Genomic DNA, 24,926 nt, shown 5'->3' on the forward strand with positions numbered 1-24,926 from the left:
AAGGTATGGCCAGTAGGAAAAAGGAGGAATTGATGCCCCTGTATAAGACTTTGGTGACACCTCATTTAGAATATTGTGTACAATTCTGGAGGTCGCACCTTCAAAAAGATATAAAAAGGATGGAGTCGGTTCAGAGGAAGGCTACTAAAATGATGCATGGTCTTTGTCATAAGGCGTATGGGGACAGACTTAAAGATCTCAATATGTATACTTTGGAGGAAATGCGGGAGAGGGGAGATATGAGAGAGATGTTTAAATTAATTACTCTAAAAAATGTTATTAGCCAAGTGGTGGAACTACCCATTGAAAAACCATTTAAGTAAAGTGGAGAAAAAGCCTCAACTCAATTTCATATGCAGAACGGAATAGGGAACTCTCTGAAGCAGCCACATGTTGGTGAAACAAGAGCCTTGTTGGATTTGGACACCGGTTTCTTGTCTTCTCTTCAGTGCCGAAAATGTGATTGTGGGAAGATCGTTGTGTTTTTGGATCGCGATCCTGGTCTTTAACAACAGCTGTGAAGATAAGTGAAACCTTCCTTAAGGTTCTTTTTCCTGTTCCCTGTGCACAGTGGTGAAATATGTCCCCATTTTGAAAGACTACATTTTGAGAAGTAGTGGAGTTTTTTGCCCATGATACAGATTTAGAACGGCTGAAAAACTCATTGGGTTGCCGTCTGCATATGAAATTGAGCTGAGGCTTTTTCTCCACTTTACTTAAATGGTTTTTCAATGGGTAGTTCCACCACTTGGCTAATAACATTTTTTGGAGTAATTAATTTATAGACTGTTATTATTAGTATTGTTCTAGAGAGATGTTTAAATACCTACGTGGCGTAAATGTTCATGAGTCGAGTCTCTTTCATTTGAAAGGAAGCTCTGAAATAAGAGGGCATAGAATGAAGTTAAAGGGTTGTAGATGTGTGGAGCAGTCTCCCGGAAGAGGTGGTGGAGACAGAGACTGTGTCTGAATTCAAGAAAGCATGAGATAGGCAGTGGGATGGGCAGATTGGATGGGCCATTTGGCCTTTATCTGCCATCATGTTTCTAAGTTTCTATAATAGTATTCTGCATAACTGTTTGGCCCCTTGGAAGATAGTCATTACCACACCTTCCTGATCCCAAAACATTGTAGCCTTGACCTTTCCTGCTGACTTTTGGGTCTTGAATTTTCTTGGCCTTGGAGAACCTGAGTGCCACCATTGCATGGACTGTTGTTGTGTCTCAGGTTCATAGTGGTGTAAACATGTTTCATCAACAGAAACTGGTCATTCCAAAAGGTTGGCACCAGCTCACTGAAAATATTGCAAAATCAACTTGGAAGTGTCCACTTGATGTTGTTTCTTATCAGCATTCAAACATTTGAGCACCTACTTGGTTGAGGCTTCTGAATACCCAGCTGCTCATGGATTATAGACCCAACACATTTCCTGGATATCTGTAGTGTCTCAGCAATTGTTTGAGTTGATATTCACGTCTGCCAAAATCAGGTTATTGACGTGTTCAATAATTTCAGGAATTGACACCATTTGAGGCCTCATAGACCTTGCTTCATCATCAATCTAAAAATCTCCAGGCTAAAAATTTCCACCCTACTTCTTCACTGTGGAGCATGATGGGCATTTGTCACTAAATGTTTGCATCATACATTCATGGATTTTCCTTTGCAAGAATAGGAACTTTTCGTTGACATGGTTCAATCAATGATCAGAAACAATTTCAAAACATAGCATTACAAGTTCTCTCGGGGTTTCAGCAGCTGGCATTGTGCTTGTAGCAGGTTTCTGAGTCTTGCCACATCTTGTCACAGCGAGATCCAGAAACCTGCTACAAGCATAGCATTATGATTCTGCAAATTGGCACTTTTCAAAATAAAATATCTCTTTTTAGCCACAGTGGCAAAATAACACTCAGAATTTAGGAAGTTGGTTGAGCTGAGAACATTTCAGCACCCCCTCATACATACAAGTATCCCTGTAAGAAGATGCATTGTGCAGCTTGCTAAGAAATTACAAGAGTATGTTACCGTAATAATAATAAAATTGATATATTGCCACTTTTCCTATTATACCTTATAATTAAATAAGAACAAGAATGCCATTTCTTCCACATATGTGGGCTTCAGTAAGCAGCCACCAATTGCATTGAAAGCTCAGAACACTAGATGAGTTGCTACCACATGGGCAGACACTAGGACTGTCCTACCCAAGGAGATCTGTAGAGCAGCTACATGATCTACCCTCCATACCATTACCGGGTTCTATAGGATGGACGTAGCAGCCAGGAAAGATGCCGTTTTTGGGTCCTTCGTTCGGAAGGCAGGCTCAGTGGGCCCTCCCTAGACTCTGGGGACTGCTTTGGTACGTCCCTACAGTTCAGGACCACTAGACACATTGCACTAGAAAGAAAGATTAGATTCTTATCTCAATAATCTTCTTTCTTGTAGATGTGTCTAGTAGTCCTGAAGACCCGCCCTATATTTGGGCTTCGCCTGCCTATTGCCTTGGAACAAGTTTGGTGCTGGAGAAATCTTTCTTTCAGGTGAGCTGGAAAAATTGGGAACACCCTCAAGAGTGCATAACCTATTTCAAGTCTCTACGAATAGCAGGACATGCAAGTAGCTGCAAGCTCTATATAAGATTAGTGCTGATTGCACATGTTTTTGAATCGGTTGTATAACAGCTGTTTGAATGTTGTAATGTTTATTGGTAATGTTTATTACAGAGCAGAACAGAATTGTACTGTTGGGGATTCGTCACCATTTTCCCTCCTTCTGGTTGTGTTTTTTTATTACAGTGCTACTTGATTGCTTTTGTATGAGCTACTAGTGAATTGGTTCTGTCTGTGCCTAGTGAGGACAGCATACCAAAAGGAGAATTGCTGGTTGGAGAGATCGATGGGGCAGGATTAGAGACCTCCTCGGTGGTGACATTGGACTTAATATGGAAGACTGCAAGATCTTGACTATGGTAAACAGGTCAGCAACAGAGGAAACAACCTTGCTTAATAATTTGAGACTATGAATAAGACTGTTGAGGCTTAAAAAGTTGATTTTACTACTTAGGTAGATCAGATTTGGACAGAAGTTAAAACTCTACAAGACTTTAAGTACAGTATATGGTAGTGGCTGATGAGCTGGCAGTTCACCAATGTGTTGAACAGCTTGAAAATTATAATAGAAGACTCAAGAATTTTGAGCTTTCTGAGATCTCCTAATATTCCCCCAGCCCCCTGGAGGTTTACCTCCTATAAATAAAATTTATTATTTAACAGTTTCTACTTAAAATATTCAGGGGAAGGCTCAAGATCTTAGTTAGGCACCATTTTGAGATTTTAATAATATTTCTGCAGTTTTGGAAGAATCAATTTCTGAATCATCTCAAAGGTCTATACTTTTGGTGGCTTTAGTTTTTGAGCAAGATGTTAATTCTATAATAAAGCAATACTTTAGACACCCACGTGACTTATTTTATGGTCAGAAGTTGTGGTTATACCCTGAAGTCTTGAAAGTTATACAGGAGAGGAGACTTTCCTGACTATGCATTACGAAGTGAAAAATTTAGGTGCTACCTTTCTTCTTGCTTATCCCTATAAATGTAGAATCAGATATGGTCAGTCTAAGGGCCTCTTTTATCAAGCTGAAGAGCATGGGCCAGCACAGCGTGAGAGGGTGCTGCAAAGTTCTCAGCCCAACCAAGCAACTTCCTAAATTCTGAGCATTATTTTGCCACTGTAGCTGAAAAGAATGTTATCTTATTTCGTTAAGTGCCAGATTGCAGAAACGAAATTCTATGATTTTTGACATTGTTTCAGATCATTGATTGAACTATCCCCGTCTTTCTCTTCTTGGATAGGCCGAGAACTTTTCAGCACCCCTCGTAAATGCACTGAAACTCACAAGGATTGAATGGGCTTTGGTGCATTTATTGTGGTCGCATCACTACTGTGGCCTTGTGAAAGGGGCCCTAAATATGCTTTCTGTGTGCCAGAACAACTACAGGCTTTTTTGGATTTATGTTTAAATCTATTTTATTAAGCAACAGTAAGTACAACTACAATAATAACCATGGTATGCATTTTCAGCAAACACCCGCGGAGGACTGGACTCTTATGTCCTCCCCGGACCTACCTGACCCCCACCCCCAACAAAGAAAACCCTACCTCCCACCCACCCCTCCCCCATCCCCCCACAGAGACAGAAACACTCGTAAGCAGGGAACAGCAGAGACATCTAGAAGCACAGTTTCAGAGGTGGAGTCTATTCAAGACCCGGCTACGACTCTCAGGAGGCAAAATGTTCAAATATGGAGTCCAAGTGTGAACAAAGTCTCTACTCCGGCGTCGGGAAGAACGTGCCAAACGGGCTTCCCAACCCATAAGTTCATGGAGGCGATTCCTCCAATACCAGAATGAAGGTGATTCAGAAGACAGCCAACAACACAAGATACATTTCTTCCCCAAAATAAAACATTTACTAAGAAATAATTTTTCATATGAATTGTACATGTACAAGAATGAAAAATGGGCAAACAGCATAGACTGCACGGATACTGGCACAGGGGTCCGCAACAAGCCCTGTAAAAAGGAGGCCAGCTCCGTCCAGAAGGTCTGAATCCCCTCACAACTCCAAAGACCATGAAAGTAAGAATTTATCTCCACCGAACAGCGAATACATAACTGAGTATCAACACAACCCATATGGTAAGCCTGACTCTGGGAAGCATAGGCCCGCAGGACAGTTCGAAAGTGACATTCACGGAGCTCAGCACTATGTACCAAGCCCGCAGTTCGAGTCAAGGTGTTTAACAAGAAATTGTCCCCCAAGTCCCTACCCAAGTCCCGCTGCCATGCCTCCAAAATACCAGGGAAAACCCTAGGCGGGCAGAGAGCCAGAATCCGGCCATGCAGAGCAGATATAGAGACCCTAGTATCAGGATCCGCAGCCAAAAAAGTACAGAGCTGGGTCCCAAAATCCCCCTGCAAGGAAGGCCCCTGAAGAGAAGCCACATAGTGACTTAGTTGGCAATAAGCAAATGGAAGGCCAATCTCAGGGACCCCCCTCCCCGCCAACTCAGCAGAAGGTAAGAGAGACCCATCATCCCGCAGAACATGCCGCAACTGTTCCACCCCCCGCGCCCTCCACCGACCAAACACGGAAGGTCCAACCCCTGGAGGGAAAGCTAAATTCCCCGCCAACGGTAGAAATACACTAGAATGAGCGTCCTGATTCCACAACCGAAGGATTTGATGCCACACTGTCCACAAGGACCGAAACAAAATACTACGCTTACAGGGTCGCGGCAATTTAGACAACGGGGCATGGAGGAGATACAAGAGATGAAGAGGATAGAAATGATCCCGCTCCAGAGAGAGATCAGTATAAAAAGAGGTACCCAACACCCAATCACTGAGATGACGAAGCAAACAGGCTTGGTTATAAACCCTGATGTCAGGCACCCCCAAACCACCCCCGTGGGCAGGCCCCACCAACAGGGACCATTTCAGTTTAGGTCTACGTCCACCCCAACAAAACCAGATCAATAGGGAGGTAAGGGAACGAATATCCCTCTGCAACAAAGAAAGGGGAAGAGTCTGAAGAACGTAAAGCCACCTCGGGAATACAACCATACGGAATAAATGAATACGCCCCAACAGAGACAACGGCAACGCCTGCCATTTGGCTAGCAACAGTTTAGTATCCGCCAGGAGTTTATCTATGTTAAGACGGTACAATTGGGTCACATCCATCGTCAGCCTAATCCCCAGATATCTAAAAGAGGTGTCAGCCCAGCGCAGCGGGAAACTAGCCCCCCACGTCCACTGAAGAGGAACCGAGGAAGCCAGCGCCTCAGATTTCGCATAATTCAAGGCAAAGCCAGAGAAATCTCCGTATTCCCGAAGACTTTCCAACAATACGGGCAAGGAATGCTGCGGGTCCGTTAAAAAGACCAAGAGATCATCTGCAAACGCCGCCAGTTTAAAATGTGAATCACCCAGGACCAATCCCCGAATCTCCGCATTAGCCTGAAGCTCCCGAAGTAGAGGATCTAAAGATAGCACAAAAAGGAGCGGAGACAAGGGGCAGCCCTGTCGAGTCCCCCGGCCAATAGGAAAAAAACCCGAGCAAGTCCCATTAACCGAAATCCGCGCCTCCGGATCACTATATAATGCCCGGATTGCACCGAAGAAGAAGGGGCCCAAACCGTACGTCCTCAGCACCGCAAAAAGGTAACCCCACCGCACCTTATCGAATGCCTTCTCCGCATCAAAACTGATGAGCATGGCGGGGCTACCGTCCTGTCCCACCCGTTCTAGCGCCAACAAGATGCGCCGGATATTCTTAGCCACCGGCCTATCCCGCACAAACCCCACCTGAGATTCGGAAATCACCGACGGCAAAACACGCGCCAGGCGGTTAGCCAAAAGTTTAGCCAAAAGCTTCGCCTCATAATTTAACAAGGAGATAGGACGATACGATTCTGGCAAAAGAGGGTCCTTACCAGGCTTCGGGAGAACTATAATGGACGCTAGATTTACGTAGCAAGGAAGGAAGCCCTTAGCAACACTCAGATTATAAACCTCAGCCAGTACTGGCGCTACGTCCGTCACCAACAACTTATAGAACTCACTCCGAAACCCATCCGGGCCTGGCGCCTTGCCCAACGAACTGACCCCAATCGCCCCTTCCACCTCCTCTGTGGTGATAGGAAGATCTAAAACTGCTGCATCCCGCTGAGATAAACAAGGCAAATCGAGGCTGTCAAGATAAACTTGCCCATCCAAAAGCTCGGTGCCTGGATCTGTATATACCTCCGCAAAGAACTCCCGAAATAATTCACATATCTCCTCCGACCGATGATACAGCACCCCAGAGGAGCCCCGAAGAGTCGTTATGCTCTCAGGTCCACCCCTCGGACGCGCCAAGCGGGCCAACAATCGACTGCTCTTATTCGCAAACCAAAATAAAGAAAACTTAAAGTACTCCCTCGTCCGCAGAGCCCGAAGATGCAGCAGTTCATTCAGTTCCTGCTGGACCTCCAAAAGCTGCGCCCGAAGCAGGAAGGAGGGCGCCCTGCCATACTGGCGTCTCAATCCAGTCGCCTTCCGCTCCAAAGCCAGAATTTGCCTATGCTTCCGCTTCGACTCCCTAGCCACATAAGAGATGACATCCCCCCGTAAGACAGCTTTAGCCGTCTCCCAGTAAAGAATGGGATCATCCCGATGCTGCTGATTATTAACTTGAAAATCACGCCAGCACTGTGTCAAAAACTCATGAAAACGGGTATCCCTATACAGGTAGCAGGGAAACCGCCAGGACCCTCCGTTGCTCAAAGAGTCTCCCCAAGTCCACCGAAATCCCACCCAAGCGTGGTCAGATATTTCAATGGGGCCCATTTCAACCCCCATTACCCGTGGAAGCAGCACGCGAGAAATGAGAAGAAAATCAATTCGTGAAAGCGTCCCGTGCGCCCTGGACAAGTGGGAGTAATCCCTCTCCAACGGGTGCAACACCCGCCACACGTCAAGCAACCCCAAGGTAGATTCCAACAGTTGGCCACCCGTATAAAGCTTAGAGGTCTCTCTACCCGACGAAGCAGAGCGATCCAGCTTCGGGTCCGGTACCTCATTAAAGTCCCCACCCACCAGCATCGGAACATCTCCAAACTGTAAGAGATGATTGCGGAGCCCCCTAAAGAACCTGGCCGAAGGATTATTAGGAGCGTAAACATTGCAAAGCAAAAGAGGCCGATTATCAAATAACACCAAGGCAGCGATATAACGCCCCTTAGGGTCGCGGAACACCCTCTGGGTGCGTATACGCAGGCCCTTACGGAACAAAATAATAACACCTCCCTTTCCCCCCACCGCGGGCGCCTCCAAATAGGAACCCACCCACCAGGTACAGAGCTTGGCATGCTCCACGGAGGATAAACGGGTCTCCTGTAAAAAGGCAATAGAGGTTTTAGAACGATTTAAACGCTGCAATATTTTAGAACGCTTAATAGGGGAGTGAATCCCCCCAACATTCCAAGAAGTTAGAGTGTATTCCAGAGTAAACCTCTCAATAGCCCAGTCACACAAAAAGAAAGAACCAGTATAGTACCAGAGAAGCGTCCCAGCCACCGCTTCCCCGGCTTCTCGCCCCCACTTGTCCCAAGAATCAAGCCATACCCCTGCCTCCAGATCAAACCCCAAACACGATGACCCCCAACCCACCCACCCCAAAATTCCCCCAGATCCCCATCCCCCAGCGAGCCCTACCCCCACCCCCCAACTCCCCCACCCCACCCCACAAACCCCCCACCACCACCAACCCTCCCCCGATCTACACCCAAGGTACCCCAAAAAGGGCATCACTTCTAGGAAACTAAATACACCCTCCCACGGGATAAGGACCAGTACCCCCCGACCCACAACCCCAAAGCTCCTAAAACAGTAAGAAACAGCCACCCTCATCCAAACCCCCAAGAACACTCAGCCCACCCCTCCCCTCCCCCAACACCCCAACCACTACAGCAACCCTCAAAGCCCACTCACCAATCCCAATTCCCAATGCTCAAACCGGTTAGAGCAGGAACAGACCCAAGCTAACAGAGAACAACCAGGTCAACCCCCCTCCATCCCCCCACACACCAACTAAGCAGTCCCTCTAAAAACAAGACACAGGGATCCCACGCAGGGGGAGATGAAAGAAACCCCCAGTCCGAACTCAAACTACAGACCAGTCCCCAAAATGGGGTCTCCTCAGTCCACTGCAGCTCCCGGAGGTGGGTCTTCAGGCATCATCTCCATCACAAAGCGCTGAGCGGCCTCCAAGGTGTCGAAATGATGAGTACTACCCATATGGGTCAGTCTCAGGCGCGCCGGGTATTGCAGAGAGAAAGCAATGTGACGCTGGATGAGACGGGTGCAGAGAGGTGAAAACCTGCGCCGTGCCTGAGAGACCTCCGCCGAATAGTCCTGAAAGCAGAGAATCGGCTTGTTGTCATACGAGAGTTTCTTGCCCTGCCGCAACACACGCAGGACCTCCATCTTGTGATGATAATTCAGGATACGGCAGATGACCACTCGAGGTCTGTCAGCATTCTCTCTCCGCTGCCCCAAGCGATGTGCCCTCTCCACCCTCAGGGGGCCCGAAGAAGATGGTAAAGACAAAGACTCCGGCAACCAGCGTTCCAATAGCGCCCCCAGCTCCACGTCTCGCACCGATTCAGGCAGGCCAACAAACCGAAGATTATTACGGCGGGACCTATTCTCCAGGTCATCCACCTTGGCACGCAACGCCGCCAACGCTGTGGTGTGGGCTGACTGCTCCTGGGCAAGCTGCTGGACGTGGTCCTCAGCCGCACTCACCCACTGCTGAGTCTCCTTGACCTCCGATGTAAGAGAGGCAAAGCGCTGGTCCAACGTGTCCAGTTTATCTAGGATGCGCTGGAGTTTGTCCCCCAGAGAGCTCTCCAGGGCTGCCTGAACCTCTGTCGTGACAGCGGTGACCCAGGAGGAGTGAGGAGCCTCCGGCGATGGGGGCGCCCCGGGATCCGCCATCTTGGCCTCAGGCAGCCTACTCCGCTCCCGATCCTTCCGGACCACCTTGGCTGCCATGGTGGCCCCTCCTCGGCTCCCAAATCCTGCCAAGCCACCAAGAAACGTCCCAGCTCCAAGAGGAAACCAGGCCCAAAATCAGTCCTGCAACAGAAAACCACGCCGCGCACCGGCGGGTATTGTCGCAGCCACACGCCTCTCGCGGCGCCACGTGACCGCCGGGAATCCCGGGTCCCAATCAGCAGGGCCGCTACTCAAATCGTGGCTGGATCGGCCGCTCCTTCAACTATCTCCCCAGCACAGGGAGATCAGCGCACCCGAAACCGGCCTGCAGGGAAGAAGCCGCACCGCGCGTCAATGGGCAGGGACTCTGCCTTTCTCCGCCGGCGGCGCCACGTGGCCTCCGGGCGTCCCGTGACCGCAGCGGCAGGGCAGCGTCAAAATAAACAAAAACAACGGTCCGAGTCTCGCCGCGACTCCCTCACACTCCTCAGTGCCGCGGGAGACCCGAACCAGAGGGAGGAAGCAGATTAAATGCCGCGCCGAGGTCGGGTGTATGGGAGCTGCAGAAACACGCTGTCTACAGCTCCATGTTTCCGCCGGAAGTCCACGCTTTTTTGGATTTAAAAAATATAGTATGAAAGAACTATTTATTTGCACGTAAAACACCTGAAGAGAATTAGTTTGCTAGTGCCTTTGACTGGAGACAAGCACAAATGGCACAAAAAAATTGTGATTTTTTTGTGCCATTTGGGCTTGTCTCCAGTCAGTTCCTACTACATGCATAAAGGCAAATTCACTGTTTTTAGTCCATTTCTCTATTTGTGCATTTGACATCAATTGGCCCCTGAGGAAGGCGTGTTTGCCGAAACACGGACCGTGTAGGGTCCAGTTGGACTTTTTCATATGTATTTTTATGTTGTTATGGTTTTATTGTGAAAATACGTATAATAAATCATTTTCAGAACATCAACATCTACAGGGTTTTTTTGTTGTTGTTGTTGGATTGATTCTTCCATGGATTTTTGGGTCTTCTTTTTTCTTTTTGTGGTGAAGCAAATGAACATCTGTGGCCTAAAGAGATGAATGTTTGTGAAGAAATTAGAGTACTTGACATGATGGCTGATGCGCATCTATCTTTTAAAGCACAGATCTCAAAAGTAGTGAAGTCTGCTTACTTCACCATGCGAAAATTGTCTCATTTGAAGAATATTTTGTCAGATTGGGATTTGAGACAAGTACTTCAGGCAATAGTACTATCACAGATAGATTATTGTAATGGTATCTATCTAGATTTGCCTCAAGTACATATTAAAGCGTTACAATTAATATAAAAATTCAGGTGCTTGGCTATTGGTTAGAGTATCTCAATACAAACACATTACACCTATTTTAAAAAGATTGCATTTATTGCCGATATTGTTTTGTATCCAATTCAAAGTTTTAAAACTTGTCCAACAAGGTGTTTATGTCGTTCTGCCAAATTATTTGGCAAAATGCCTAATTCTATATACTCTGCCAAGAACGCTGAGGTCACAGAATTGTTGGTTGTTAGACACAACAAAGGGGAATATTTTACGATATGTACGAACCAAGAATTCATGTTTTTCTATAGCTGGACTATTTATGTGGAATGTGTTGACTGGTACCTTACGGTTTTGTAAAAACCTAATGCAATTTAGAAAGCTACTTAAAACTCATCTGTCATCTTCTTTTTCAGCTAATTAGATCTGTTTTATTGTGAAGTAATGGTAGTAGATGAATGACTGAGAGGTAATCTATAGATTCAGATGATATAATCTTATGATTTTTACTGATGTATGTGACTTTTTAAGATGTTCAAACCTGAATTGTGTATGTGATACTGTCAGCTGCCTTGGATAAAGGCAGATTAGAAATTTTTTAAATAAATAAATTGTAAAATAGTGTGAATTTTATAAATAAATAAAATACTGCCTGATTATATACTATATTTCTTTTTTTCTCTCTCTTTGCAGAGGGTATGAATTGCATGAACAAAGATCATGGATGTGCACATATCTGCCGAGAGACACCCAAAGTAGGGGTTGCTTGTGAATGCAGACCTGGATTTGAGCTTGCAAAAAACCAGAGGGACTGCACATGTAGGTAGATGGAAACTAAATATGAAATGCTCTCTACTGTTTTTTTTATAATGTGTCTATTAAGAAATAAATAAATTATGTAGAATAATGATTCATATAAGTCTTTCAGACTTTTCAAATAAATCTGAAACTCGTGGAACAGCCATAGCACGAGACAGACCAGGCACCTGGCTTTGGTGCAGTAGTTTTGGAGGTGGAAATGCAATAATCACAAGCACTAGAAGAACAGCTATGAGTAGGGACTGCTCCATCTTTAAAAGACAAATGAATAGGTTATTCTGGAAATGGTATAAATGGAAAAGTTAACTTGATACTTGAAAGGGAAGCCTGATAGGTTTGAGAGGCTGTACTTCAGTTTCAGTTTCATTGATCTTTGATCATTGGTCATTGATCTTTGATTGATTTTTTAGTTTGCACCAGAGGTGCTCTGTGTTCTAGTTTCCATCTTTCACCCTCCCTTATTTTTGCACTCCTGTAGACTTTTTCCTTCTTTCCTTTTATGGATCTGGATAAAACTGATGTAGCCTACACCCCAGTGGGTTTGAGGGATATGAAGAGAGGATTATTATGTTTGTTGAAAAGCATGTTTGTTGAAAAGCATGAGAGAGATTTGCATATAATGGAAGTGACAGGCATGCAAATCCGCTCCATGCATATTCATTAGAGCTATCCTGAAAACCCGATTGGCCTGGTGATCCTCCAGGACAGGGTTGGGAACCACTGCATTAGATCATTTGAAGAGAGAGTTTAGATTTGAGGTTGTAATTAAGGAAGAGTACCTTTATAGTTCTATGAATGGAGGCACTGAACAGAATGGACTCAATTCTATAAATGGCGCCCAAATTTGGGTGCTACACTGCCATTTAGGCTAGGGTTTTCTTGGCCTAAATGAGTTCACCTGAGGTAGGTGCCTACCTGTGCCTACCAGTGCCTAAGTGAAACCACACCCCAAATCCACCCCATATCAGACCCTAATCATGCCTACTTACCAGTAGGCATCTTGGTGTAGGCACCCACCTCAAAGTGGTAGGTGCCTACCAAGTTAAATTTTTTAAATGTTTTTAAGTTGTTTTTCTAATGTTGATTTCAATTATCAGCACTGGTTAAGCCAATTTAAAAAATTAAGTTAGGCACTTAGAATAGCTAGGTATGCTGATCTAGAAACCTAACTTTAGGTATCTTTTATAGAATCAGGGCCTTAGTGCCCAATTATTGGCGCTAATTATGCACACAATTTTGGTGTTTGCCCAAAATTGCATACACAATGCTATATATAGCACACATACTAAGAGCACCTCCTAATTTTAGAAAGTTGTGTGTTTCAAGTTTCAAGTTCATTAGGTTTTTATATACTGCCTATCAAGATTATCTAAGCGGTTTTAAAATCAGGCACTCAAGCATTTTCCCTATCTGTCCCGGTGGGCTCATAATCTACCAGGGTTATAGAATAAGGTCAGTTTCATGTAAAACTTCATTTAATAAGCTGATAATAGTTGTTAATGAGTAATAATAGGCTTTTCTTGGCCTTAATTGGCATAATAGGCTATAATTGGTACCAATTAGCAGTTACATGCCAAACTGCCCTTAGATGGTATTCTATAAGTGTCATATTCAAATTCCAGAATGTTCATCTTCAAGGGGGGTGGACCTGGGAGGGGCATAGCTTAGGGCAGGGGTGTCCAATGTCGGTCCTCGAGGGCCGCAGTCCAGTCGGGTTTTCAGGATTTCCCCAATGAATATACATGAGGTCTATTTGCATGCACTGCTTTCATTGTATGCTAATAGATCTCACGCATATTCACTGGGGAAATCCTGAAAACCCGACTGGACTGCGGCCCTCGAGGACCAACATTGGACACCCCTGGCTTAGGGGCATGTCAGGCACTTATACATGTGGGTTATAGAATACTAGCATTTACACACCTAACTCCCTAGTGTATGTGTTCATGCCTGAATTTAGGCACATAAATGTGGACTTAAGTTAGTATTCTATAGTGGCAGTTACACACACAACTACCATTGTAGATATAAGCTTAGCGTGTATCATCCCAGCAACTAACTTGAGGTGATCTTTCGAGAATTTCCACTCAGTGTATAGGTTATAGTGTCTTTATTTTATGATGGCTAGTTGTTGATTTTCCTATTGGAAGAAGAACTCCATTTTGGATTTAATGCTTGGTTCTTATTATTTGTAAGAGTTTTCACTGTTTTATTGGAATAACTTAATTGAAGTTTGAAAAAAAAGGACTTCCTTATCATCCAATCCCTAGGTTTATATACCGAATCATCCCCAAGTACTAGGGCTTGACTCGGTTTACATTATTGCTAGACCAGTCCAGACTAGAGGGTTATGTCCCCTTAGAGCAGATGGAGGCAGAGGAAAAAACCTGATGATTCTAGTGATGCCATTCGTATAATAGGTGGTGCAGCCAGAATCTTGTCAGTATTTCACTAATAGTGTAGGTTGATCTAGTGAAGCAGGATATTTGTGGTAACATGTGTGACTCCCCTGGTCCAGTGGCTGTCCAGTAGCTGAGGCTAGCTGATGTAGGCTTCCAAGAGTTGAATTATAATCCTTCTCTTAGTTAAGCCCAGAGAGGTTCACTGCCCTTCATATCTCTGGACCTTGCCAAGGCTATCTGACATAGGTTCCTAGGGGGCCTTGCCTGAGGAAGTATCTCTCCCCCTTTCATCCCTCTGCAGAAATTTAAAAAAATAAAACAAAATTTTATTTTGTGCTCCCCTAGCTTTAGAAACATAGAAACATAGAAACATAGAAAAAAGCGGCAGAAAAGGGCTATAGCCCACCAAGTCTGCCCATTCCAAGTATCCCTCCCCCCTGAGTTTACTCCCTTAACGATCCCACATGAGTATCCCATTTTCTCTTAAAATCCGTCACGCTGCTGGCCTCTATCACCTGGAGTGGGAGTCTGTTCCAATGATCCACCACTCTTTCGGTGAAGAAGTATTTCCTGGAGTCGCCACGAAACTTCCCTCCCCTGACTTTCAGTGGATGCCCTCTGGTGGTCGAGGGTCCCATGAGCCAGAAGATATCCTCTTCTGTCTCGATGCGTCCCGTGATGTACTTATACGTTTCAATCATATCTCCCCGTTCTCTTCTTTCCTCAAGTGAGTACAGCCGCAATTTCTTTAGTCTTTCTTCATACGTGAGATCCCTGAGTCCCAAGACCATCCTGGTGACCCTTCGCTGCACCGACTCGATCCTCAGCACGTCCTTTCGGTAGTGTGGTCTCCAAAACTGAACACAGTACTCCAAGTGAGGCCTCACCATGGCTCTGTACAACGGCATCATAACTTCAGGTCTCCTGCTGACAAAACCTCTGCGGATACATCCCATCATTTGTCTTGCCCTGGAGGTAGCCTTCTCCACTTGATTGGCAACCTTCATGTCCTCACTAATGATCACTCCTAGATCGCGTTCCGCCGTGGTCCTAACCAAGGTCTCACCATTTAGTACATAAGTTCTGCGCGGGTTTCTCTTACCCAGGTGCATTATCTTGCATTTTTTAGCATTGAAGCCTAGCTGCCAAGTAGTCGACCATTGTTCCAGAAGCAGTAGGTCGTGTGTCATATCATCAGGTAACAAGCTTCTGCCTACTATGTTGCAAAGTTTGGCGTCGTCGGCGAACAGTGATACCCTTCCTCTAAGTCCCCGCGTCATATCTCTTATGAATAAGTTGAATAGAATTGGGCCCAGGACCGAGCCCTGCGGCACTCCACTGATCACTTCTGATGCTTCGGATGGGGTACCGTTCACCACCACCTTCTGAAGTCTACTGCTTAGCCAATCCCCAACCCATGTAGGGAATAAAACCAAAACAAAGACAATGAGTTTCTGTCAGACAGATCAGGCAGAGGGATTCAATTACAGCAGAAGTTGTCGCTGCCTAAATAGGAACTGGGGAATTTCCTGATCCTCTTGAAACCTAAGGAAAAAGCTGCTCAAGTAGCTGCTATTTTTAGAGGAGTCTTCTTTTTCTTTTGACTGGAACTTTTCTCTCTTGAGCAGCAACATTCAGGGGTGGCCTTTGTTTCCACTGCAGTACCTCAGTTTCTGGTGGAAATTATGGCCATTTGGTCAGTAGCAATTCTTTAATTGGGTCCACAAAGGATCATGTTCTGTTTTTTTTCAAGATTAAGGACTGCACCCTTGTGCCATGGGAGGTCAGTCCTGCAGGAGAGATCCTTGGGGAGCTATAGAAGGAACCTATAATTGTTCCATGACCACAATTTTGTCAGGTACTCCTGTGGTGCTTTAGGCATGCTGTTTTTAGACTCCAGGCCCCTGGAGTCTAAAAGCCTCTTGGTTAGGTATCCATACTGCACTCAGCAGTTAGTCCAACGCTCATCCTTTACAGAAGAGTGCTGGGGGGAGTATGGATAGTGATGAACTCTTCCTGAGTAACTCCTCACCAGCATCCAGAAAATTGTCCCCAGAAGAAGGGTATGATTTCCCAGTAGTTCACTTATTTTACTGGGAAAAATTAATCATTTACTGGTTAAGTTATCTCTGCCCTTCATTTTGTCACAGTTTTCAGAAGCAGATGTCTGGTAGTGATCCTATTCTGGAGAAGAAAGCTCGCTAAAGCCTTTACACTTCATAGAGCTCTGTCACAGTTGGACTTTGAGGAATGAAAAGTCCTGAATTTGGTCCTCCTGAGGATCCAAACTGATGAATAAGTTCTAGTCCTTTCCTCAAAGGATCTGGACCAGCTTTTTTATATTTCAAAACTGGATGCTTTAGTAACAGCCTTGACCAAAAGAACTAAAACTAAATTCCAGTTGAAGGAGGTCCTACCCTTACGGATGCTCATGATAGGATGCTAGAGCTGCTCCTTAAACAGGCTTTTAGTTCCACAGGTCTTGGGGTTCAGGCAACAATCTGTAGAGGTTATGTAACTTGGGCAGTGGGAATCTGGATTCAGCAGCTCCTGATTTCATCAGTCAGTTTTGTCTAGACCTATTTCATGCACAACTAAGTTAAAAATAAAGGTACCCAAAATAACCAGATGACCACTGGAGAGATGACCACCAACCCCCCCTTAAACCCAGTGGTGAGTGGCACAAATAACTAGACCCAACACAGTTGTGCTTTGGCAGCAGAAATGCCTGCATCGGGGGCCATATGGACAAACTACAAAATAAATGACACGCAAATAAAGTATTTTTAAAATGTGCATGAATAAAACGTAGGATATGGACATTTAAAATGCAATTACTTCTGGGTATGAAACATTGATAAATAAATATATGAATGAGTAAAATTGGTTTACACACTGACCAAAAAAACCTAAAATGAAACAAAGAATGAAACAAACTGGAAAAATGGGCAAAAAAGTGGCAAATGAGCTTTAACGTAGAGAAATGCAAGGTCATGCATGTAGGGAAAAAGAACCCGATGTTCAGCTACAAAATGGGGGGATCATTGCTGGGGGTAAGTAACCTTGAAAGAGACCTGGGTGTGTTGGTGGATACAACACTGAAGGCATCGGCACAATGTGCGGCGGCCTCAAAGAAAGCGAACAGAATGTTGGGTATCATCAAAAAGGGTATCACGACCAGGACGAAGGAAGTCATCATGCCACTGTATCGTGCAATGGTGCACCCCCATCTGGAGTACTGTGTCCAGTACTGGTCGCCATACCTCAAGAAGGACATGGCAGTACTTGAGGGAGTCCAGAGAAGAGCAACTAAATTGGTAAGAGGTATGGAAAACCTTTCATACACTGATAGGTTAGATAAGCTGGGGCTTTTCTCTCTGGAAAAGCAGAGACTTAGAGGAGACATGATAGAAACCTTTAAAATCCTGAAAGGCATAGAGAAGGTAGACAGAGACAGATTCTTCAGACTGAGGGGAGCCACAAATACTAGGGGGCACTCGGAGAAATTGAAAGGGGACAGGTTTAGAACAAATGCTAGGAAGTTCTTCTTTACTCAGAGGGTGGTGGACACATGGAACGCGCTCCCGGAGGCTGTGGTAGGGCAGGGCACGCTACAGGGGTTCAAAGAAGGTTTGGATAAATACCTACAGGATAAGGGGATTGAGGGGTACAGATAAACATAGAGATAGGTACAGGAAAGACAGGGTCACTTAACAGGTCATGGACCTGATGGGCCGCCGCGGGTGCGGGCTGCTGGGCGCGATGGACCTCCGGTCTGATCCGGCAGAGGCAACTCTTATGTTCTTAAACCATGTCTGGCCTGAATATGAATGCTTCTGTATCCCTCAGAAGGGAATCAGTAACCACCATTATCTCTTGCCTTCTAGTGGTCACTGATCCAGCAACTTTGGGGGATTTCAATTTTCAATTCCTCCTCTCCACCACTTCCAGGGCTGCATACCCTCTTTCAGTTTGAGGACAGGTGGCGTCATGCTAGCAATCCTGCAGAGTCTCATGTTCTGAATCCATTTTTCCTCTTTCAACACAGCGGCTTCCCCACTGCTAGCAATCTTTGACTCTTCATGAAGCATTTCATTGATGTATTTCTCATTTTTGCTGATGCTTCTCAACCTTGCCACATCCTCTCAGTTCTTTCACGAGAGATTCAAGCTGAAGGCATTTTGCATGTTGAACTTAGATCCTTCCTTTGGATCACATTCTGACTGCACAGAGGCAGAAGCTGTAATTAGGGCAACAGCTTGGTGGCATGATATTTCCCCGCCATACTGTAGTTTTAGAGGACACTAGCTGATGCCCCGGCGTTGCACGGGTATTAAATTATAGCAATAACACTGTAAATGGATTCAAATAAAGATACTTTATAGTGGTGAATGAAATTATTTGTTTACAGCTTTGTAAAAAGTACAATATTCAAATTATAATGTGAAATATTTGACAAAATGAATATAATACAACTAACACAAAACTTGATTATAAACAACATTTTTAGTTTCACCTCCAGGAGCAAGAACATATAAATTCTTGGGTGAAGAGACCCCCAGAACATATCACCCCAGGTAGTGAGGGATCTGCATACCAAGTTTCGTTCAAATCGGTCAAGCCGTTTTTGATTTACTGTGAGAATGGCAGCTGTTTACATTTTTTCCATTGACATGAATGGGTGAAATCTGATTTTCTGTTTGTAGCTCCGCCCACGTGTGCAGGTGGGCCGCGAGACCCCCAGAACATATCACCCCAGGTAGTGAGGGATCTGCATACCAAGTTTCGTTCAAATCGGTCAAGCCGTTTTTGAATTACTGTGAGAATGGCAGTTTTTTACTTTTTTCCCATTGACATGAATGGGTGAAATCTGATGTTCTGTTTGTAGCTACGCCCACGTGTGCAGGTGGGCCGCAAGACCCCCAGAACATATCACCCCAGGTAGTGAGGGATCTGCATACCAAGTTTCGTTCAAATCGGTCAAGCCGTTTTTGAATTACTGTGAGAATGGCAGCTTTTTACATTTTTTCCATTGACATGAATGGGTGAAATCTGATTTTATGTTTGTAGCTCCGCCCACGTGTGCAGGTGGGCCGCGAGACCTCCAGAACATATCATCCCAGGTAGTGAGGGATCTGCATACCAAGTTTCGTTCAAATCGGTCAAGCCGTTTTTGCGTGATCGCGGCACATACACACATACATACCTCCGATTTTATATATATAGATTGTTTGCATCTGTTGAAAGAAAAGAGAAAATAGAAAAAGCCATACTAAAGTCCTTAACTTTTCATCAAGTGTTCTGTAAGCTAAAGAACTGTCTTCTTTTGTTTGAGATCTAACCCTCAGAGATGCATAGACTTCAAAATAAATTAATCAGGTCACCTCTCCTTTTAAAATAGAAGTTAAAAAAAGCATTCATTTTCCCAATTTGTTTGCAATTTCTAGCAGGTAAGATACTCCAATGAAGTTTTCCTCCCATCAGCATATCCTCTCTCAGCACTTCTTCAGGACTAGCACAATGGCACCATGCTTGCCTGGTTTATATCTTATCTGTCAGCTAAGCAACAGCCCATACTGTTTGACAGTATAAACAGACACCCAGAAAATTTTCATGTTGTTTTCATTTGGAAAGCACACCACCGTTTTCCTCACTGCAGAAGCAGCTTGGGGTCAGTTCGGGCAGGCAATCTCTTCAGCTGGCAGGGCTTGGGCATCTCTTAGTCATTTAGTGGGTGCTGCAGTTGTGTGTGGGGGGGGGCTAAGTCCAAAGTTATGGGACCCAGGCTCCCATGCCCCCCCTTGGGTACGCTACTGTCCTAAATACTCGTTCCCTTTCCTTATCTCATCCTGAACCCTTCCTTCTCATCTGTTTGTTTCCTGAGTTCTTTCCTCACATTGATCTATAAAATTCTCCAGTGGATAAAATAAACTATACATAATAAATATGTATTATTTAAAATACAAATTTATTCAAACTTATGCTGCAGAATTTCTGAATTTTTGTCATACAATTCTTCTAACTCTAGCAACAGAATCTATCCCTGGTCTGCTTTCAAGTTTATTTATTTAAAATTTCTTATACCGCCTTTACCCCCCCCCCCCCTCCCCCCGAGATTGATTATAAACAAAGTTTGTTATAAAGAGCAACCGTAACTAATATTTTAAAGAATTATTAGATTATTTTGATTCTAGGGGCCCAATTTGTCAGGGGCCTCCTCTGTTGGCACAGAATGATAGAAAATCCTTACTAAATTGTGCCCATGGTTGCTACTTTATTTAGTCACTAAGCCAACATTATTATGATACTGCAAGATTATGTTTTAGACATATTTTCAGACCTTTCTTTCTTATAAGTAGTCCTATGGGAGGACTGTGTTTTTATTATTACTAAAATGTATTCTTGGAACATGAGAAAAGGTCATGAACAGTACTTTGTATTTTTAAGCATTCTGGTGTTTTGGACAGATTAGTCATGTAGAATTGCAAAGTAGATTTCTAAACAGTTGATTTTTACTGTTGTGGTTTGGATCATTGTGGTTAATTCCAATAGAAAACCAAGTATATTTATAGAGCGTATAATGTGCATATTTGTTAGTACAAACAGTTCATTTCTTTATGCCATATATATCATGAATACAAAGCATGTAGTTTTGGGCACATGTCAAATTAATTTTACATGTAAAATAACCCAGCTTTTCCTCAAAAACTTAGGGCCTCTTCTATTAAACTGTGCTAGCAGTTTCTAGTGTGGGAGCCATGCTGAATGGCCCGTGCTGCTCCTGAAGCTCATAGAGTTCCTATGAGCATCAGGAGCAACACAGGCCATTCAGCGCGGCTCTCTGCGCTAAAAACTGCTAGTGCAGTTTAATAGAAAAGGCCCTAAGTTTTTGAGGAATATTTTAATGGTGTTTATCTAGGGCATAAAAAAGTGGAGATGAAAAAAAGCTGGGATATATTTGGCTGAGTCAAGAAACATACCTGGAATCCACCTTGTCTCCTATCATATCTGGCTTGGAAAACCTCTTTTTTTTTCTTTTTCTTTCTTTATCTCATTACTTTATCTAACTATAGTTGATAATATTATTCATCTTCTTTGTCTTACCCTTTGAAAATTTACATATGGCCAAGGCTAAGAAAAAACTATTTTTACACAGGTACATATCACTATGCTTAGAAAATAAACAGATATACAGTATCACAGTGATACAGGGGAAATTAGGCTAATGTGATAGATAGACAATGTATTTTCAGTAAGTAGCAAACTGATTTGGACAACATTGACTAAACCTGTCAAAATCTAAGCTTCTTTCACTTAGTAGGTGCACCAGAATTCTTACACGTTGAAATTCAATTTATTTGATATATCGCAAATATAAAACTAAGGTTAAAAATAGGAAGGGGGCACAAGAACAACAGAAACAAACTGACAGAATTCCGACTGAACAAACAAATTTGGAAACATGAGGAAAAGGAGTGGGTAGGTTACAATAAAATAAAGGATCGGGGAAAGGGGGGGAGTGAACAAATAAGTCTGGGGTAAAAACATATTTAATTTCTGCCCACGCTTATTGAGATTTAATCGAGAATACCAGGAAAAGGAAAATTACCTGCATTTATGACTGAATAATCAAGGGTAAGAGTTAAGAACAGAATGCCAAAGAGAAATAGTATGCTTTTAACTGCATCTTAAACGTTGGAAATGTAGGGGAAGGGACTGTTATAAACAAAGGGAAAAAAATCTTCAGGGCAATTTAGAGTGGAGACTCATGGCACCATGTTATTAGTTATTTGAAGTTGCAAGATTTTATAAATAGCTCAGAATGTTGCAGCTCGCTTTCTGACTGAAAAGTCTCATTTTTTTGCATATCACCCTTATTCTAAAAGAGCTCCATTGTTTACCTGTAATCTGGAGAGGGAAATATAGGCCCCCTTTATGAAGACGTGTTAGGGTTTTTAATCGGCAGCTGCTGCGATAAAAGCTCCAACGCTCATAGGAATTCTATGAGCATTGGAGCTTTTACTGTAGGGGCTGGCAATTTTTTAAAAACCCTAACGCGGCTTGATAAAAGGGGACCTGAAGATTTTGTCACTTATTCATAATGTTTTGAATGATACTGTAATTTTATTGATCTCTGATTCTTTAAAAACTTATAGACCTCTCATGCACGGAGATCAGCTGATAAAATATCGCTTGATATTCCATCAGATTAGACTAAATGAGGATCAAGCCTCCATTTCCTATATACATTACATTACATTGATGTCTTCTATCCCGCCAGTACCTTTCAGTTCTAGGCGGTTTACAACAAAAAATTATCCTGGGCATTCCTAGGGAGAATACAAGGAGAAGATGCTTCTCTATGGAGTTCCCTTCTATTGTCCATACATAAGATTACTTCCATTACTAAATTTAGAAAAAGTTTGAAAGCTAATTTTTTATACCATGGCCTTTATTAATAGGTGGTATATCAAATTTTAAATAAACTTGAAACATATAGTAATATGTAATATTCACTCCATCTTTGACATCCTATGCCCTCCACATACTCCTCTCACTATATCCTTTAACCTTTATTGGCGTTCCTCTCTCTTCCAACTCTTGTAAACTGTGCCAAGCTCTGTGATTGTGGAGAGGATGCGGTATATAAACCTAAGGTTTAGTTTAGTTTAGTTGCTTTGGCCTTTATTTATTAATACTTGCAAGTGACATAATCTTTTCTCTATATCTCACCAAACAACATCCAATTATATCCAGCACTACAAACATTCATACATCAATACATCAAAATGGAGAAAAGACCTCAGTGTCTAATAGGGGTAACCAAAAAAACTTCCCATATAGACAAGCCAATCTCAAAATACCAACTTTGAGACCAGCAGATACATTCTTGGTCAAAAACTCCAAGATAAGTGGAAATACACTACTAATTATCATAGTCCTTTGTAGTAAATCAAAATATCATCACTTATCTGAAAACGTGGTATTCTCTGCCATGTTAATAATTTGTTGTGATTGTTACCATGTCTGGCTTAACCTATGGTCTATGTGAGGCCGTGGCCTAGGGCACCATTGATAAAGGGCACCAAAATCACAGCCTGATCTACCTTCAAACTTTTAGAGGGATAGATGCCAGACTGGGATTTGGGCACCCTTTATAAGAATATAAGAGCTGCCATCTCCGGATCAGACCCATGGTCCATCGAGTCCGGCAATCCGCACACGTGGAGGCCCAGTCAGGTGTACACCTGATGTAGTTTTAGTCACCCATATCCCTCTATGCCTCTCGTAAGGAGATGTGCATCTAATTTGCTTTTGAATCCTAGAATGGTGGATTCCGTAATAACCTCCTCTGGGAAAGCATTCCAGGTGTCCACCACTCGCTGCATGAAGCAGAACTTCCTGACATTTGTCCTGGACTTGTCCCCCCCTTAGCTTCAGTCCATGTCCTCTTGTCCGTGTCACGTTGGATAATGTAAATAATTTATTTTCCTGCCCTATTTTGTCGATGCCCTGAGCCAGTGCCTCACCTGGTCCAGCAGGAGGGGGGACTTGAGAGAGAGGGGAGATAATGGATCACAGGGGTGGGGTAGATACCAGAATGTGGGGTGGGGGATGTGCCAGTAGAAATACAAGCACTTTCTATGAAGCACTTTAGAGCATTAGTGCACTTTAAAAGAGCAAAGCTAAGCTTAGTACTTTAAGCATTGAAAAATACTGGATACTGTTGAACAAACAATAAAGATCGGGTCATAGATGCTGAAAGTGCGGGTCTAGGTCCGTGTAGCTAGAAGAATGACCATTGTTGTTCAGACAACGATTTACCTATCTCATTTCCCCATGCTTTTTGGAGTTTTTATACAAAAATAAATATTCAGTTCATGAATTCAATTGTTTACTTTATTGCTCATTACAGTTAACAATTGTACATTAACTATCCTTTTGGATGGTAACTATTTTTTTGCTGGATGCTATACAGTATTCTTGAATATTTTCATGTCATATAAACTTGTTATCCCTTACATTGATTTCTTATTGTAATATGAAAATTTTTCAATAAAAATTATTTTTAAAAAGATAAAGAAAAATACTGGATACTGAATTGAACTGAATGAATTGAAGCATCTTTAGCACATAAGCACTTTCTTTGAAGCACTTTAAAGCATTAGTACACTTTATACCTACAGCATAGTTCTGTTGTCAGTTTTGAGTATTGAATTGAAGTGTAGATTTTTTAATGATAAATGAATCCCTGACTATGATAAACTTTTGAGTTATAAGAGTTTTTTGATTTTGTTTTTTATTAATAAATCTTTATTGATTTTTCAAGCTACTATTGTGCAACAAATGAATCACAAATATGTGTACCGGGTATTACAAACCACGCAAAACATTAATGCTCTAATATTTTTATCCCCTCCCTCCCACCCAATACAAATATATTAAAATCTTCATGAAACTATTCATAAATGCCTATATCAATACCATTTCCATTTCCATTCCCTCCCCCAGGATGTGTATGTTTACATGTCCACAAAATGAAAAATTATTCCTCTTTACAATATTTAACCAATGGCTCCCAAACATCCATAAAATTCTTAAATCGTCCCTGTTGTATGGCCAAAAACGTTCCATTTTATAAGTAAAATATAGGGTTTCCCACCAAAATGAATAACTTAACCTATCCTAGTTTTTCCAGTTTCTCAAAATAAGCTGCATGGTAACCCCTGTCATTACTAATAGAAGCTTGTTATTACTCACAGATAGTTGACTTTTAGCTCTCATAAGAGTACCAAATAAAATAGTATCATAAGGTAAAGCCACAGGATTTTCTAATATATTATTTACTTGGTCCCAAA

At 43.2% G+C, this 24,926-nt stretch overlaps 1 protein-coding gene across 6 annotated transcripts in view; it reads left to right on the plus strand.

The window, feature by feature from the left end:
* SCUBE1 (signal peptide, CUB domain and EGF like domain containing 1) overlaps positions 1-24,926 on the plus strand; it is a 545,901-nt gene that overhangs the window by 212,182 nt on the left and 308,793 nt on the right. For all 6 annotated transcript variants that reach the window (XM_033951623.1, XM_033951624.1, XM_033951620.1 and 3 more), the window contains one exon: positions 11,540-11,665. In XM_033951623.1, the coding sequence (XP_033807514.1) occupies positions 11,540-11,665 (126 nt within the window). The remainder of the gene's footprint in view (positions 1-11,539; positions 11,666-24,926) is intronic.

The sequence above is a fragment of the Geotrypetes seraphini genome, chromosome 7 (genome assembly GCF_902459505.1).
Source record: "Geotrypetes seraphini chromosome 7, aGeoSer1.1, whole genome shotgun sequence".
In the NCBI taxonomy this organism is placed as follows: domain Eukaryota; kingdom Metazoa; phylum Chordata; class Amphibia; order Gymnophiona; family Dermophiidae; genus Geotrypetes; species Geotrypetes seraphini.